This window comes from Meriones unguiculatus, chromosome 2, assembly GCF_030254825.1.
Source record: "Meriones unguiculatus strain TT.TT164.6M chromosome 2, Bangor_MerUng_6.1, whole genome shotgun sequence".
NCBI classification, from domain to species: domain Eukaryota; kingdom Metazoa; phylum Chordata; class Mammalia; order Rodentia; family Muridae; genus Meriones; species Meriones unguiculatus.
This window is the reverse complement of record NC_083350.1, coordinates 31,660,722-31,678,864: the sequence shown is the minus strand read 5'-3', so window position 1 is coordinate 31,678,864 and position 18,143 is coordinate 31,660,722. Positions and strand designations below refer to the sequence as shown.

The 18,143-nt window shown below is 42.3% G+C and overlaps 1 protein-coding gene across 3 annotated transcripts in view; it reads left to right on the top strand.

The window, feature by feature from the left end:
• Megf10 (multiple EGF like domains 10) overlaps positions 1–18,143 on the top strand; it is a 155,040-nt gene that overhangs the window by 53,761 nt on the left and 83,136 nt on the right. For all 3 annotated transcript variants that reach the window (XM_021651567.2, XM_060377242.1, XM_060377243.1), the window contains exons 3-4: positions 429–530; positions 2,466–2,566. In XM_021651567.2, coding sequence (XP_021507242.1) covers positions 429–530; positions 2,466–2,566 — 203 coding nt within the window. The remainder of the gene's footprint in view (positions 1–428; positions 531–2,465; positions 2,567–18,143) is intronic.

Sequence of the window (18,143 nt, the reverse complement as noted above, 5' to 3'; positions counted from 1 at the left end):
GCCTGGGATGAGAGCTGTTAATTGCCTACAGAAAAGACACAGTGATACGGTTTGAAGTTTGGGAATATTTGTAGTGTGAACACGGAAAAGATTTCCACTGAAATGTGTATTGCAGACTGTTGTCTTTTACTTTGTCGCTAATATTTGACTTTGGGTTGTGCTAATTCAATTAAAAACCTATGAAAACATGAATATTCTCTATTAAAACCCACCATGGGATCTGGGCATGTAGATTCAAGGCCTAAGTTCAATCCCTTGCACTGCCAAAAGTGTGGGGCGAGGGGAGTGGGGAATCGGTATGCGGTTGCAGATGAAGATAGTTTATCCTCCATTCTTTGTTCGTTTTTGGTGTTTATGTGGGGATCACATCACTAGCATAAAGGTAAAGTAGAGGAGTGCTGATCCCTGGCTCCCCCTTCTCTTTTCAGCTACTCTGTGACGGTGCAGGAGTCGTACCCACACCCCTTCGATCAGATTTACTACACGAGCTGCACGGACATCCTGAACTGGTTTAAGTGCACACGGCACAGGTAATCGAGGCTGGGGCGTGTTCAGGAGTTTGGCCGGCTCGAAACCAGGTCGTAGACGATCAGAGACAACAGCTCCCCGAGAAGGTGCATCCGTGCACCCGTGAGCACTTGCGCAGGCTTTGACCCCCAAGCCCAGGGGACAACGGAAAGCTGACATGGTCCATGGTCTTCGTGACTAACAGTCGAACTACACGTGGCCCACACACTGTCCTTCTGTCCTTCCTGTGCTTAGAAAAACCGTATCCGCTCCTGTATAGAAAGTGACTGGGACAGACACTTTTTTTTTTTTAAATTCTTTGAGAATTTTGTATAGCACATTATTACCGCATTTTCCCATCTCCCAATTCCTCTCAGATCCCCCAAGTCCAACTTCATGTTATTTTTCTTTCTTAAAAAAAATAAAAATAAAAAATAAAAAACAAACCAACAAACAAACAAAAAAAAAAAAAAAAAGAAAAGAAAAAAGAATCCACTAAAAAACATGGGGTCCAATGAAGATGCCCAAGGCCTGCAGAGGCTGAAGCCAGACAAAAATCCCAGCAAAGAGGAGGGGAAATGGGTGCAAAAGCCCCACCCCAAACAAGAAGCCGTTTGCAAATAATATCTGCTGAAAGAGGGAACATCTGTTTTCCTGACTGAGTGACACAGTCTAGGGCAGGTCCGCCCTCTGCGCAGGGGTAGTTGGCCAGCAGAAATTGGAGACATTTTTCCCTACGGCCAACACGGGATAACCTAGAAATGTACGCCCCAGTGCCTGTTTCTAGTTTGACATCTGACCCAGTTTATGTTGAAATTCAGCCTATAGATATGATATGTTATATACGATCCATAAGAACACAGCACCAAAAATATTAGTGCTTGTAATGAAGGGAACTCTGATAACTTAATTCTCTTAGCTAAATACTTATAGTATCACGAATTATGGATTAAGTGTGATACCTGCCATTTTATGATCTAGTTATGTTTTTAATGTTTCTTTAATTATAAATATAAATTTATTATATATAGGTTATTATATATTATAATATATTATTATAATTACATATAATTAAATCAATATAAATTAAATAAATATATGTTATTGTATATAAGTATAATATGTATAAATAAAAACAAAATTACCAGCTCTATCTTCTCTTACTAGAAGTAGAAGTTCCTCAGAAAGAAAGTATTTGATTGGCCTGCTCTTTGATCACCTCCTCTGAGGGGGGAGCAGCCTTACCAGGCCACAGAGGAAGACCTGATAGGCTAAGATCAGAGGGAAAGGAAGAAGGATCTCCCTTATCAGTGTACTGGGGGAGGGGTACAGGTGAGGAAGAAGAAGGAAGGGTGGGATTGGAAGGGGAGTAGGGAAGGAGCTACAGGAAGGATACAAAGTGAATAAACTGTAATTAAAAAAATTAAAATTAAAATTAAAAATTAAAAAAAGAAAATATTTGTACTGTTTTGCTTGCTGCCACCCATCAGTTCCTAAAATAGTGCCTACAATATGCTAAGTGCTTAAGAAACACATGTATGTTTTGAATCAGTGAATGAATGGTGCTTCAGTTACAGTGGAGGATAGAATTAGTCTTTTCATTTATAGTAGGGTGACACTATGCTGAATGTTAAAAGAAAGCCTATGAGTTCTTCCTTTGAAGAACATGAATGGATGATGCCTCGATGGGTATAAAATATGAAATTAGTCAACACTTTTCACATTATTTCAAGGTAGTTGAGGTATGGAAATCACAGCACTTCTGATCCCTTGAAATAAAGTTCAGATTTGACTAGAATGAGCATTTTAATAATGAGCTTTAAAAATCCTGGCCAAACCTGTAATCTGTGATTGTTTTGACACACTTTTCTTTATGACAGCTAATAGCTACTTTTATTAAAATAGAAATTGTTCCTTGTCAGTCGGAGCTAATGGCGCCATCCCTTTTCTGCATGCAGAGTCAGCTACCGGACAGCCTACCGCCACGGGGAGAAAACCATGTATAGGCGCAAATCCCAGTGCTGCCCTGGATTTTATGAGAGCCGGGACATGTGTGTCCGTAAGTAAGGCGTGCACCTTTTGCACCTTTTGTGCCATTTTTGCATGTCCAGTGCTGGTCTGCTTCTGGGAGAGGCAGCTGTGTCGGGGGCCTTGGAGATGGGGCAGTTGGAATGTTCCCCTTTGCGCCCTGACCGTTGGGCTCTTGGCTTGTGCCCTGTAGAAAGCATTAACTTTGTCCCCAAGTTGTATCAAAACTCTCCAGAGGAACATTGCTTGGAGAGAGAACAGCTGTATAGAAGATGATGCAAGGCCAGATGTGGCCATGTCAACGGTCATTTTCAGCTGGAAACTGGTTAGGAGTCACTGGGCTGAGGTCACGGAAGAGAACTTCCAGGTTTCAGCTAGCTTCTGAGGGGCCAGTGCACTTTTAAAAATCTTATTTATTTATTTATTTATTTATTATTTGGTCACAGAAAGATGGAGCAATGGGTCCAGGCACAAAGTGCAAGAGTATTTTTATGAACGTTTCCCTTCCCGGCAGCATGTTCCCCAGCTGATTCTGAGGCATCTTCAGAGAAGCCTGGAGTTTATAACAAACTTCAGAAGACTCTAGATCTCATGGGATGCTGTTGTGGTAGAGGTTTCTTATTGTTTTGCAAAAGTCACTTAAAAGGGAGATCACAAAAACCATTTTAATTCGAGTATTGTGACTCAACACGCAATGGCAACCCCCACTTCTGAGGCAAGGCGCTGATGTTGGGGAGGGCAGAGATGGGCTTCTGCTGTAATCTGGAGGCAATGGGGATGCCTGATGGGTCTGAGCTGACATCAGCCACTCAACTGCTCAACTGGGTGGCCTCAGGCCCATCACTTGTACCTCTGTGAGGTTCCTTGTTGGCTCGGAGGGTGGGGGTGGGGCATCAAATCCGTGCCTGCCAACCTCACTGCAGACATCTGGAGCTTCTCAACTTTGATTCAGAACTACCACTTTATCTGCTAACAAACGCTCGCAGAAAACAAGCAAACAGAAAGACCAATGCGGAATTAACAAAATGAAACAAAAACACATCCTTCAGAATGGCTCTTGCAGCCAGTAAACATCCTCTGAGAGCAGCAGGGCATCACTGTACTGTAGATATTCCGAAATTAAAGTAGTATGAACATGTGCAGGGTCTCTGAGTAGTCTCTGTTATGAACTGCTCCACAGGCTGTCCTTGTGATTAAGTAATTGTTCACTTCCCTCAAACAATCATCAGCCTTAACAATCAGTTAAGGCTAAATTCCTAGAAGGTGAATTGCTGGGCCAGAGGTGTGCACCTTGGGGAGGGTTGGTTGGTTTCCAGTTTACAGGCGCACAATCAGAAAGTGAGAATGTCTGCTAGCTTATACCCTGCGACAAGTCTTGTTCTTAATTTGCATGTCTTTGATTAATGAGGATGGTGGGTAAGAAAAATTACGTGTTTGTAATCAAACAGAATAATCAGGAACTGATCCCCGAGGCCTCAGCTGATGAGAAGCTGTCAGAAGAAAGAAAGACTGGGAATACAGTGCTGGGGTGGGGGCCTCACTGGCTGGGCTGGCCATCTTCCAGGGTTGTGAGTGACATCCCCGATTATGAAGCCCTTAGCTAGGGTTCAGCCTCACAAACAATATTGTCAACCCTCAGTGAGAGAGTCCCCAGATCATAGGACTCATGAAGAAAGCCACCATGCTATCACTCTGCACAGAGCTTGGGGCTACTCAGGCCTTGTTGCTGGCTATAACTCCCTTCCTCTCAACCCCTCCCCCCCATTACCCAAAGCCTGCATGCTGGAAATGAGATCCCATAGGCTAGTGTGGAAAGTATGGTTCCAAACAAGGCCAGTTAGAGAGTGCAACTCAAGTGTTTCATGGCCACAGCTGCAAATCTACTAGTTCATCTTGTCTGGAAGTATGTTGGCAAAGTATCAACATTTTTCTTCCACTAGACTTGTATAATGTGTTTCCCAGGTTGTGTGAATGACGCCTTTAGCAATTGCTTCGAAAACTTTTTTTCTAGGTTTTCTTAGCTCACCTGCTGTCCCTATAGGCAGAAAACGGGTTTTTTGGATTTTTTTTAAAGATAATATGTTAATGTCTGTTCTCACTCGCCTGGGAGTTATTGGGATTTTTTTGTTTGTTTTGTTTTTAGGGTAGTTTGCATTTATTAGCTGTGATGCCTTCTTTCATTGCTGAATCCCCACTTAAAAGAGCTTACTTCTCTCTTGATTGTGATAGAGGGTGCTTTCAGTAGGATCCATACGCTATACTGCTAGGTTAGCTAGGTACCACCATGGAGGCAGTAGGGAGATGACAGAACATAAGTTTTCATCTCTGCTTTCATGATCTTTTACCAACAGGTATTACTGCCAAGCAAGTAGCATGGTCGTCATTTTTAACTGTTACCAGTTATAGAAAGAAACAGAAATTAGTTTTGGTCCGGTTTAGTTTAATCGTTGACTATCAATGATTCTATCTGGAAGGCAGAATAGAATGTTTTATTTCGCATTTGCAATCAAGTTTCTTTCAGGTAACTGAAAAATCTCTTCCAGAAGAAACGGTCTCGGGTATCCCAGGCGAGCCTTGATCTTGCCATGAGGTCTAGGATGACTTTGAACTTCCAATCCTCTGACTCTACCTCCTGGGAGTATAGGCCAGTGTGTGGTTTATAGTGTTGGATGTCAAAACCAGGGCTTGAAGGATGCTAGACTAGCACTCTGTCAACTGGCTACACCCACAGTCCTAAAAGGACATTTTGTATCCTACTTTTCCATGTAAAGGAATTCATTGTTTTTTGTTTGTCTGCTTGTTTTCCCCAAATCATTTCTCCCTCTTCTTCATGGGGGCGGGGCGGGGAGGAAACAGGTTCAGTAAGGAAGGTTAGTACAAAGAGGACTGAAGTTAACACACACTCATTGTCTGTGGTGTAAGACCCAAGGCTGGGCTTTCTGATTGCATACTTATCTGAGAGAGCTGTGCTTCTTTTCCTTTCCCTCCAGGAGTTTGCCCTAAGTAGCTTTTAATGTCCTCAGAACAACCACAGATTAGCAGTTACCTCAACCAAGCATTTATTCTGTGCCGGGCATCCAAGGCATCATTGTACTAATTTCCCCACCCCTCACCATGAGACAGATGTGATCGTGTGCAGCTTTTCAGATTCAGAAACCAATCTGGTGGTGATAGGAGGGGAGGAATGGTGCTGTATATATTCTGGATATGGAATGAGACACTTCATCCAAGCAAAAGAAAGTGGCAGGACAGCTGCTGCATGGAGGAGAGTTACCTGTCACACTCAAGAGTGGCTTAGCGGCCTTATGATTACAGGACCTCAGAGATACTAATGATGCTGATAGGCAGTTTTGCTTTGAAAACAAAGCCACTCAATTCAGTTCACAAACTAGATTCCATTCATGTTCTTTTCTACTTAAAGTGGCTAAAATGGGCAGACATTTTTTTTTTTTTCCCCGAGGTTGGACTTTGAAAAGGTTTCTGAAAACAAAGAACTTTGTAAATGTTGTTCAAGTGTGTAACAGATGGGGTGATTCTGTCCTTATCAGCCAGGCAGCTGCTTGTGACGTACCTGGGGTTTGGGGGTAAAGTGGACCTTTTAGAGAGAGCTAGGGAGGCAGCCTTAGCTGCTGCTCCTCCTGTTTCAATACTCTGGAAGTTCGGAGGATAAGCATTGGAGTTGAGAAAGATCTCGAAACTTCTTAATTTCATACTCATGGGGGTGGGGAGTCTGCAGTTCAGCCTTTGTGGTCATTCTCATGAAAGGTCTCTTGAGATGTGGCTCTCCTTCTGTGTTTACTGCCTGTGGAGGCAGCAGAGGATGCTGAAATACACATTTTATTCTGCCACCTAAGGGGGGGAATCCCTGGAGAGAACACCATGTTCTTCTTGTGTTTGGCGCAAGCGAGGAGACCTTCTCTGCTTGAGACAGGAGTGAGTGGGTGGACCCTTGGAGAGGCTGTGGAATGCGGGGTATAGGAGTCTATTTTGTGTAATTATAATGAAATACCCAAGTCAGGCTGCTTTATAAAGAAAAGAGGTTTATTTAGCTCACAGTTCTGCAGAAACAAGAGTATGCCATTATTTCTATCTTGGTAAGGAGTCTCTTGGCTCTGTGTCACATGATGTGGGGAGAACTCATATGGAACAGACAGATGGTCAGAGATGCTGAGCTTTTAAAACCACCAAGTTTTATTTAAAAACCAAAACCAAAAACACCCGGGGGAACTAACCAGGGTTCCATAAAAAAAAAAAAAAATCCTTCTTGAGGTACACTCTGGCCATTATAAGGACCTCCTATTAAGCCCTATACCTTAAAGAGCTCCATCATCATCCAAAACTGACATTTTGAAGATCAAGCTTCCAACATGAAGCCTCTTTGGGGAATACACAATGAAAATATCCTGTTGTAGTAAATTTTAACAAATGAGTTTTGGGCTATATAATGTTTATTATTAGCCCTAAGATTATTATTTAACCCATTATCATAAATAATAAGGCATAGACACGTTAGATTTTATAATTGCTTTATTTACCTTGAGCTGAGCAGATATTTCATTACACTGTCTTAATATCCTCACCATCCATCTCGCAGCCCCCATCCAATACCATCAACCTTAATCCTCCTCATCTGGTCTACCTTCTATACATATTCTCATGGTACTTGCTTGTATTCTTCATTTGAGCCTTTCCACACCATTATTGAAGTCCTATCCATCATGATGTCCTCCATCCTCCTCTCTTCTTGTCTGTCTGTCTCCCATGAATCTCCTGTCCCGGAAGCCCGGTAACCTTAGCCACGCCCACCCCATTCTACTCTGCCCAGATACAGGCTGGTTAATCAACCAATCAGGTATGTCTTAGGCAGATTTTTTTTTTAAAACAAGAATAGCTGTAACCAGATCTTGAGGGCCAGTAACACGAATTAGACGACCCTTCAACAAAAATCAGAGCACAGTAAAAGGTATGCATATTGCATTATTCAGGATTTGATTTAGCTATGAGGTGCCCAATGGTGGCCAAACCAATAGGGAAAAATTTTTTTTTCTACCTTTTCCATCTACCATCTCCAGGGGGATGATCTTTATTTTCATGTACCACAATTGAGCCCCACATATCAATCTAGTTTCCAAAGAGCTGATGGAAGAGGCATGAGAATACAGTCATAGAGCAATACAGCTGCATCCTAAGGTCATGCTGGAAGTGATCATATTCTATTTCCTGTTACATACTCCTGGCAAGGCCTTAGTAATGTGGGTTTATCAAGCTGTAAGGATATCTGTGGTGTTGAAAGGCAAAGACAAGAATAATCTTACCCTTACATTAAATACTAATGTGCTTTGATATAAACTGCCAAATTAATGTCTGGATGAGTTACAATGGTTTACATACCTCCTCCCCACAGTAATACATATTGGTACCCATCTTCCCATATCACCGACAGTATTGTTTTTATTATGTTGGGTGAAAAAAGAATAGGACCTTGCTTTATTTTGCATTTCCAAATTACCAGTGATGCTGATCTCTTTGAAAGTTATTTTTTATTGTCTACTTGTTTTCTGACTTAGAGGACTAGAGCAACATGAGAGATAAGGAGAGACTTTGTCTTTCCGGGAACCACAGAAAGAGAAATTAGTACAACCAGGGATGGGGCAAAAGGAATAAGGACTTGGGTGTTTTGGGGGCTGGTGAAAATGACAGCTTGAGACTAAGAATTGACTAACAGGTGTCCAGATCTGAAGCCAGCAGAAGCATTGGGCCTCAAAGTCCTTTAATCTCATCAGTTTAATAGGCATAAATTGTCTGTGTACCCCAACCTTCCATAGGGTCCCCTGTCCCAATGCCTTGACTGTTTGATGCTCCTCTGGTGATGGGTACTCAAAGCAGTCTCCTGTTTCCTCCCCATGCTCTCTACCTTGAACACTGAGGAGAGGGGAGAGGAGATCTTGGCCTAACAGAAATACAAATGATAACTCCTGCATAGGATCCCAGTGTTGTGACCCCCCCCCCCCCCCAGAGTACTGTAGCTCTTTCCAGAACATTTTGGAGTAAAGAAGCCTTTGAAGCTCTACTAAGGACCTAACCATTATCTACATTATAGTTCTAGGAAAAAAATATGCTTGTTTCTACACACAACTCATCTCAAATACTTTCTTTGAAGTCTGACCTTTAGTAAACTGGAGATTGCCTATCGGTTTGGTTACATAGAACTTGGAGAAGCTCAGGAGCGGGCTGTTGACAGCTACCACTCAGTGGGAGGGAACTGGTAAATTCAGACATACACTGCTCGGATGTTCTCCTTGGCTTCATTTTGGCTGATGACAGAATGCAGATCATTGTAAGCCCAGCAGCCTGCAGCAGAATTATGAACAGACAAAGAAAATGGTCAGGGCTCCCTTCCCAGTTCACTTCCCATTCTCTGTGCTCCAGATGCTTTGCATTCCCCTGCTGGGAGCTGCTGCAAAGGCAGGGACCCTTCTGAGGACTGTTTTTTTTTTGTTTGTTTGTTTGTTTTCTGGAGGAAACGTAAAGACTTTATCCCACCCTCCTTAAAGAGAAGCGCAATGTTACCTTGACTTAAAGCTCTAATGGGAGGCTCTCAGGCTTGCAAGGAACTCAGAAGGAAGAGATCTGAGACCTGGCTTCTCCCTGTTAGCTTGTGGGCCAGCTCTGGAGGACCAGTTCCCATGGATGTGCCCTCTTGTCTTTGGCACTCGTTAAGAGAACCTGGGAACCGTAAATAAAAAGCCTGAACTCCCACACACTGATCTCTATATGATTTCCTGTCCTTAGCGGAGAGGAGTGTGACAATTGATTACCAGAGCAGTGAATAAATATTCACAGCTGATTTTAACTTGGCCAACTTCATGTAAAACTGAACCGGCTGTAGGCAAACGGGCAGCTAGAACTGTTGTTGGTGTTTGTATGAGAAAATGACTCTAAGGATGAGCTCTGCTCCAGTTTAAAAATCATGCTTTAAAAGAAAAGCCAGAGGAATAAAAATACATGTTTTAAAGTGTTTAGTACTTTCTAGATGTATATATTTATTATGAACCAGTTTTCTTGATAAAACTTAAATTAAAAAAAATTTATGTTTAGAAACTGCTAAGGAAAAAAAGAGCTCATACTTTTTAATGGAAAAATAAAATCAAGTTTTATATGAAATAGCATGGAATAGGCAAAGGGCTTTAAATGGAAACACTGGGGACAAGAGCTACAGATGCCTGCAGCTTATGCAGTCAGGATTTGTTTCATTCTAAGAGACAGACATATTGTACTTTGGAGAGCCACAGGAGGCCATTTGTCATGTGACACATAATTCTCTTCCCCGACCCCAGCCTCTTCCTTTCTCTTGGGATATTAAGTTATATTAGAATGGGGTTAACAAAAATGTCCCTCTTTGGGAGAATAGGTGAATCTCCTGGAAGCAGCTGTCTGGAATTTAGAAGCAGTCTGCGTCCGAGTCTGGGATGAGTGAAAGCACCGGTTGTCCAGGGATGACCCAGGGTTACGGTGGGTGGCCTGTGTGCCAGTTAATCATGATTCCTTAGATCACCTGCTCCAGGCTCAACACATCCCTGCCCCTTAACTGACAATCACGTCACCTGCTACACTAGCTCTTGTCTCCAGGACAAGCTAGCTGCCTCTGTGAAGTCCGGAAGGATTGTCAAACTAATTTAGGATAACGTTGTCTATACTTTTTGTCAAGTGGATGAAAGCAGTGTACCCAACAGCTGCTTTCTGTCAGATTGTTAACCTAAGGGGAATTGTCCTGGGAGAGAGGAAGCAAGCTTGAGTATGTTTACCAACTGCATAAGGCTTGGGGAAAGAGCTGGCAGAGAGCTACCTCACCTCCCACCCACTTGGTGACAGTGAATGACACATTTCACCTTTTATCCAAGTTTTCTGTAACTTGAAGGTTTGTTTGTTTATTTATTTATTTATTTATTTATTTATCTGAAAATTTTTGAACCCTGAGTTGCTGCTAAGACCTGTTGTTCTGTGCTATAAAGACTCAATATTTGGCAGAGTGCTGTTTAAGGGGCAGAAGGCCCGTCTTGGAAGTTCCAGGCAGCCAGAGCTTCCTACTCTGAGTTTGTCTGAGCCTCACATATGGACTTGTTTAATTCACAGTTTCAATCTTGTCAAGCATTAAAAAAAAAAAAAATCTGCCGCCGTTTAAATTCTTGAGCACACCCCTTTGAGCAGAGATAATAGTGAGACAGTCACTCTAGGCTGGCCAGAGACAACAATGAGATGGTGTGTCCCTCAGTGTTAACTACCCATTGTGCCCCTCCTGCCACAGGCAGTGGATTTTTTCCTGTTTCCATAGGGACCCTGTTCTCCGTTGCTATGGAGTCTTACTTGTTTCAGAGGCACCTACCAGAAAATGCGGGAGAAGCCTTTTGTCCATACACTGCACCAGCAGAAATTCCTAGTTTCCCACACGCCCACTGGAACCTACTTTTGGATTTGATAGTTGGGGATGTTGGGCTCTGCTAGGAGTGGGGACAAAAATTTAAGAAATAATGCAGTGGGTTTCCGTTGTTTTCCTGGTTGTCAGTATTTCCCTGGTACTTAGATTGCTATAAATAGAAATTATGAATTTAATCTTAAAGAATTCCACTATGAATTCAAGATAGATTCAGTGTAATTCTAATGGAAATCTTGCCTGCTGCTCTTTCTGCTAAAGCAGGCTTGACTCTAGTCCCAGGGAGACTAGGCTAATAGAAACAGTGGAAACTTGCCTCACCTTCTAAAATTGTCATCTTTTCGGGATAGGTGGAATGTTCACAGGACTAATAATGTATGCAGCATCTTTGCAGGCCCAGATCATTGCTAATGTAAAAGGCTGGAACCGAGAGGCGATTTTGACTAGATTACTGTTCAAATCTTCTTAGAATAAATTTAAAATATAGAATATATTTAAATATGTCAATTTGGGGCCACGGTGGGGATGCAAATTGAATAAATTGTAATAAATGATAATAATAAAAAATAATAGAAAAAACATGTTTTGATCTAAGTGAACAACCATACCACACTGATATGGCCAGATGACAGACTTGCCTCTGCACCTGGCCCCTCTCCTACCAGCCCCAAGTCTGACATGGTAACTGCCAGAGTTTTTACGGATAATCCAATAGCAAACCTAAGGCATCCATCTGGGCCACACACACTGCACAGACATATTTTTGTTATCTTTAGCTGTAGCATTAAGACTATCTGAACTTCTAAACTTACTCTGTTTCCAAGATTAAAGGGGTCTACAAAATCCTTGAGAGACCTCAGATAGCATTCCAAGAACTCAGTAAAGGAAACTCCTCTACCAGGTCCCAGAGGAACCCTGACCCTGAGATGTGTCTCCCTGACCATCTGGGTGACCGGAGTGGCAAAGATCCTAAGGAACAGTTGAGTGAGCACAGAGGTTCTGTAGATACTTATGCTTGAGAATAGCAACTGAGTATATCTGGTATGCTCGTGTGAGGGGCATAAAAGAGGGATGCCACCAGAGATGGAACTGTCCCAGGAGAAGACTAGCTTCCAGAAATTGGGACTTGGATGCTGCTATCTGTAGCTACATGCCCCTCATGTGAAAGATGGAATGCTTCTCCTGTAGAGTTCATTGCAAAATATTTGGGAAATGCAGTTGGTTCAAACACTCTTTCTCTCACCCATTTCCATGTAACTTCTATTAAATGTGTTCTTTGGCAGTTTGGGACACGCCTATAGATCATTCTGACCACTGTTATCCCGCCTGACCTGCCCCTCCCTTTCCCTCAAGTCCCACTGCCACATTCATTTCTTTCGGCCCTGTGACCTGTTCATTTTGACAAAAGCCAACTGTGATGAGGTTTAGTGTTATCCATTGGAGCCTTGTGGGTTCATCAGCAGGCACACAATTAAGAATAATGGCTGTTCCTCCCTTAGAACCCCTCAGGGGCCAGTAGCTCAGTAGAAGGTGGTAGGTGTCCATGAACCCCTCCTCCCATCCAGAAGTGACTGTTGACAGGCTCCGTTTGGAGGCACGTCAGTTTAGCCAAAGCAACCATAGTGAAATCTGCCCTTGAGCTGTAGACCTCCTCGGTCATCGGTTTTTGAGCATGTATGTGTACATTGCCAGGTGTGAGTTCCCTCCTGCAGAGTGGGCTGAAAATCTAAGCAGAGTGCAGCTTGCTATTCCTACAACAGTCATGCCGTGATGGCACCAGTGGGTACATTTTTTCCTGGTGGGTTAGTAGATTTCCCATCTTAAAGATTACTTTAGCCTGTTAGATCCTCTGGGGATGCTTGCAGTCAGAGGCATGTGGGTCTCAGTTTTTACCATGACCTCCCTCCCCCATCAAACAACACAAGAAAAGGAGGGTTTGAGTTGAGTCCACGGGTAAAGCAGACATATCCCTCCTATAGCCTGGAAGAGGGGGGCTATTGTACTGGCCTCCTCACTGGTAGAAACAGTGTCATCTCTGTCTTTCTTCCAATTCTGAATTATTGTCAATAGAAGTATGCCATGACCAGCCATCGCTTACTTAGAAGTAAAGATGGGGCTGGAGACATGACTTAGAGATTAAGAGCACTGACTGCCCTTCTGGAGGACCTGAGTTCAATTCCCAGCAACCACACGGTTGGCTCCCAACCGTCTATAATGTGATCTGACGCCCTCTTTTGGCAATCAGGTGTACATGCAGATAGAGCACTTACATACATTAAATAAGCAAATAAATAATTTTCTTTAAAAAAAAAGATGTCAACATGCATGCATATAAAATGTAAACATCTTAATGGCCATGTAATTAACAAATCTTACAGGGTTAAATCTAAAATTAAGGAGAATATAGCAGTTAAGTTTAAAAAGTGACCTTCAAAGCACATAAAATGCCCTTTATTTGTTCTTTTTAGACTATCCTGGTGTTCTATAAAGTTGGCTGAATAACAAGTCCATAAGTCCATGGCCAGGTGGTTTGATATATAATCAAGTTTTAGATTTTTCTTTTTATATTTATTTATTTGGTTTTATATTCAGTGTGTGCATGCGTGTGTGTAGGGGTTGCCGAAATGCGCATGTGCCATGAGTCAGATGTGGAGTTCAGAGGACAACTTTTGAGAGCTGGTTCTTTCCTTCCTGCATGTATTCTGAGTTCAAACTTAGGTCCTTAGGCTTGTATGGCAAGGACTTTTACTTTCTGGGTCACCTAGCTGGACCCTATTTTAATTTATTTATTTTTGTTGTTGTTGTTGTTTTGTATTTTTTTTCTTTTTTTCTTTATTAATTACACTTTATTCACTTTGTATCCCCCCTGTGGTTCCCTCCCTCCTCCCACCCCAATCCCTCCCTTCCTCCACCCTCTGCATGCATGCCCCTCCCCAAGTCCACTGATAGGGGAGGACTTCTTTTCCTTCCTTCTGATCCTAGTCAATTAGGTCTCATCAGGAGTGGCTGAGTTGTCTTCTTCTGTGGCCTGGTAATGCTGCTTCCCCCTCAGGGGGAGGTAATTAAAGAACAGGCCAATCAGTTCATGTCAGAGACAGTCCCTGTTCCTATTACAATGGAACCCACTTGGATACTGAACTGCCATGGGCTACATCTGTGCAGGGGTCTTAGGTTTTCTCCATGCATAGTCCTTGGTTGGAATATCAGTGTCAGAAAAGACTCCTGTGCTTAGATTTTTTGGTTCTGTTGCTCTCCTTGTGGAGTTCCTGTCCTCTTCAGATCTTACTGTTTCACACTTCTTTCCTAAGATTCCCGGCACTCTGCCCAAAGGTTGCCCATAAGTCTGAGCATCTGCATTGATAGTCTGCAGGGCAGAGCCTTTCAGAGGTCTTCTGTGTCAGGCTCCTGACTTGTTCACTCTTTTTTCCTTCTTCTGATGTCCAAGCTTCTGTAAAGCAAAGGACACTGTCCTCAGAACAAAACGACAGCCTACAGATTGGGAAAGAGTCTTCACCAACCCTATATCTGACAGAGGGCTAATATCCAGTATATATAAAGAACTAAAGAAGTTAAACAGCAAAAAATCAAGTAATCCAATTAAAAAATGGGGTACAGAGCTAATCAGAGAATTCTCTGCAGAGGAATATCGAATGGCAGAGAAACACTGAAAGAAATGCTCAACATCATTAGCCATCAGGGAAATGCAAATTAAAACGACCCTAAGATTTCACCTTACACCCATCAGAATGGCTAAGATCAAAAACTCAAGAGACAACACATACTGGAGAGGTTGTGGAGAAAGGAGAACCCTCCTCCACTGCTGGTGGGAATGTAAACTTGTGCAACCACTCTGGAAATCAATTTGGCACTTTCTCAGACAACTAGGAATAGCGCTTCCTCAAGATCCAGCTATACCACTCCTAGGCATATATCCAAAAGAGGCTCAAGTACACAATAAAGACATTTGCTCAACCATGTTTGTAGCAGCTTTATTTGTAATAGCCAGAAGCTGGAAACAGCCCAGATGCCCCTCAACTGAAGAATGGATATAGAAATTGTGGTACATCTACACATGGAATATTACTCAGCAATAAAAAACAAGGAAATCATGAAAGTAATTTATTTTTGAATGTAGAGTGTTGATGTATTGCCTAGCCTAGCCTTGAACTCGCGCTTTTAGTGAGCATCCTGCCTCAGCCTCTTGGGTATACTGTTGTACTTAGCTTGTAATGTATAATCATGTCTGGTAAAGTCCATACTGTGTCTTTGATTTTAACATACTTTAGTATCAACTTGGAAAAGCTGGGAGATTAGTAACACTGGCTGGACATTCCTATGTGACAAAGGGTATTGAAGATCATAGCAGTTCCCAAGTTCCCAGGGTCATGCCTGAGTTGTAATATTCCTCTAATACAGCCATCTATCTTGTCCCCAAAGGCATTTTAATTGGTGTTCTATGGGGTTTATTTTTCTTTTTCCTTCCTTCTTCCTCCCTCCCTTCTTTCCTTCTTTGAATAAATTAAATTGCTTAATTTACACATTTACCTTAAGGTGACTACACTATGAACCAAAGATTCAGACAAGGAAAGCAACCAGCTGTGACTATCAGTCCTTGGCTCTTGGGCAGAAGCACTTGACTTGTTCCCCCATGGGTCTAGATGTGAAAGGAGAGTGGAAAGAGCACATGGGTCTCATAGTCCAGAAAGGAAGTATCCACAGATCACCACCAATGAGGAAGAGGGCAAGCGTGTAGAGTGGGGGAAGCAAAAGGCCAGCCATGGCCTCACTGCCCTCTTAGCTCTCCCCAGGACTGGCTTTAATTAGGAATATGTGATTTAGGTGCAGAGACTAGAAGCATGTCGCAGTCAGGTAAACTAGGGCAAATGCCATGTGGTGGAACACAGTTCTGACATGACGCCATGGCTCCATAGCGAGGGGTCAGGCCAGAAGAAACGCCTTTCTAACACCAAGAGAGGCTGGTATGCACTTCCTGTGGTACCATCAAATTTTTCTTCGACATAGATGAGACAGGGGTAGCAGGGACTGATTCATTGGAATGAACATGGTTCCTTTTGGTCCCTTCTCTAAATTGCAAGTGTGGAAATTTTAAATCCTTCTCAGAGTAGTTCAGTGCGGGGCTGTGTCATCAGACATGCTGGAGGCTGAGTGGTTAGGAATTTCAATTTAGCAAAGTAGAGTTTATTCCGGCGCCTGTTCCCATTCTGAAATGGTGGCTCATTAGGATCATGTTACTGGAGTTCCTTACATCTGATTCAACCTAAAGAGACCAATGTGAGAGTTGGGGCCAAAATCCATAATGCCCGTGTAAGTTCAGAATGAAAGGAAAACTCTGATTCCATTCAATGAATAGGATTTACTCTGCAGATGGCATTTCTAGTCCTTATATGGGCTCCATTGCAACTGTCTATTTCAACACAAGTTTTTGGTTTTGCTTTTCCCGCTTAAGTTATTTGCTTCACTGAGGAAAAGCTTAGGAGAGCATCGCACTGTGGTGCTTCTCCAAATACAATTCTTGGGAGGGTTCAAAGGCAATGCCTTTAGAAGCATTTGCAGAGCCCACAGACTCTTACTGAAATTACAGGGCTGGAAAGGTAGCTCAGTGTCAGAGTGCTTGCTTGGCATGTGTAAGATTGCAAGTTCAATCCTTGGCATCACAGAAAAAAAAGAAAAATTCAGAAGAATCTCACAAGGTTGTACAGTATTTTAGTGACTGTTCAGATGTTTTATTCCTCCCAATTCACTTGGTATATAAAATTCTATTTTATCCTCTTTGGAAAGTTTTCTACACAAGTTTTTTAAAAAAAACAGCTCAATTTACACAAAATGATCTGCACATATTTAAGTATACAAATAAGAATTGGTGTATGTACAAAATCATGAACCCCTGCCCCATTCATAATACTGAGCCTACACACTGACCTCCTCCATTCGCTCTTCTCTTTCCTCTCTTTCTCAGGCAAGCATCACACTGCGACTGTGGCTCCGGGTTAGGGTGCATTTTCTTCAGCAAGGTGTTCTCTCTGGTGTCTCATTTCTTCTATTAAGCATAACAAATTTGAGATTTGTCCATCTTGTTATGTACATCATTCATTCTTTTTTCTTTTTTTTGAAATTTTTTATTTTTTATTTTTTTTATTAATTACACTTTATTCACTTTGTCTACCCCTGTGGTTCCCTCCCTCCTCCCATCCCAATCCCTCCCTTCCTCCATCCTCTGCATGCATGCCCCTCCCCAAGTCCACTGATAGGGAAGGTCTTCTTTTCCTTCCTTCTGATCCTAGTCAATTAGGTGTTATCAGGAGTGGCCGAAATCTCACCTTCATATGGAACAACAAGAAACCCAGAATTGCTAAAACAATTCTCTACAGTAAAAGATCTTGAGGAGGTATCTCCATCCCTAATCTCAAGCTGTACTATAGAGCAACAATACTAAAAACTGCATGGTACTGGCATAGAAACAGACTGGTGGATCAATGGAATTGAATAGAAGACCCTACACACTTATGAACACCTGATTTTTGACAAAGAGGCCAAAACCATTCGATGGAAAAAAGACAGCATCTTCAACAAATGGTGCTGGTCTAACTGGATGTCTACATGTAGAAAAATGCAAATAGATCCATACTTATCACCCTGTACAAAACTAAAGTCCAAGTGGATCAAAGACCTCAACATAAAACCAGACACACTAAACTAAACCGCTTAGAAGAAAAAGTAGGGAAGAGCCTTGAACTCATTGGCACAGGAGACAACTTCCTGAACAGAACATCAACAGCACAGGCTCTAAAAGCAACAATCAATAAATAGGACCTCATGAAACTGAAAAGCTTTTGTAAAGCGTTTCTATTTCTTGCCAAGTAATATTTTTATATGTATAGACCACAATCTACTTGCACGTTCACATATTTATAGATACTTAGATATGCTTCATCTTACTGACAGTTAAGAAGCTGCTTGAACAATGGCTGTCCGTGTGTTTGTATGGCTTTCACTTCCCTTAGGTATGTCTGGAATGCAATGAAAGAATTGTTGGACATTCCGACACAGGGGTTCAAATCTGGTTTCTTTGTGGTAGCTCAAAATTGGAAACGACCCAAATGTCCATCACCACTTTGAGAAAGTTCTGACTTACTTTGATGAACACATTACCATTTCA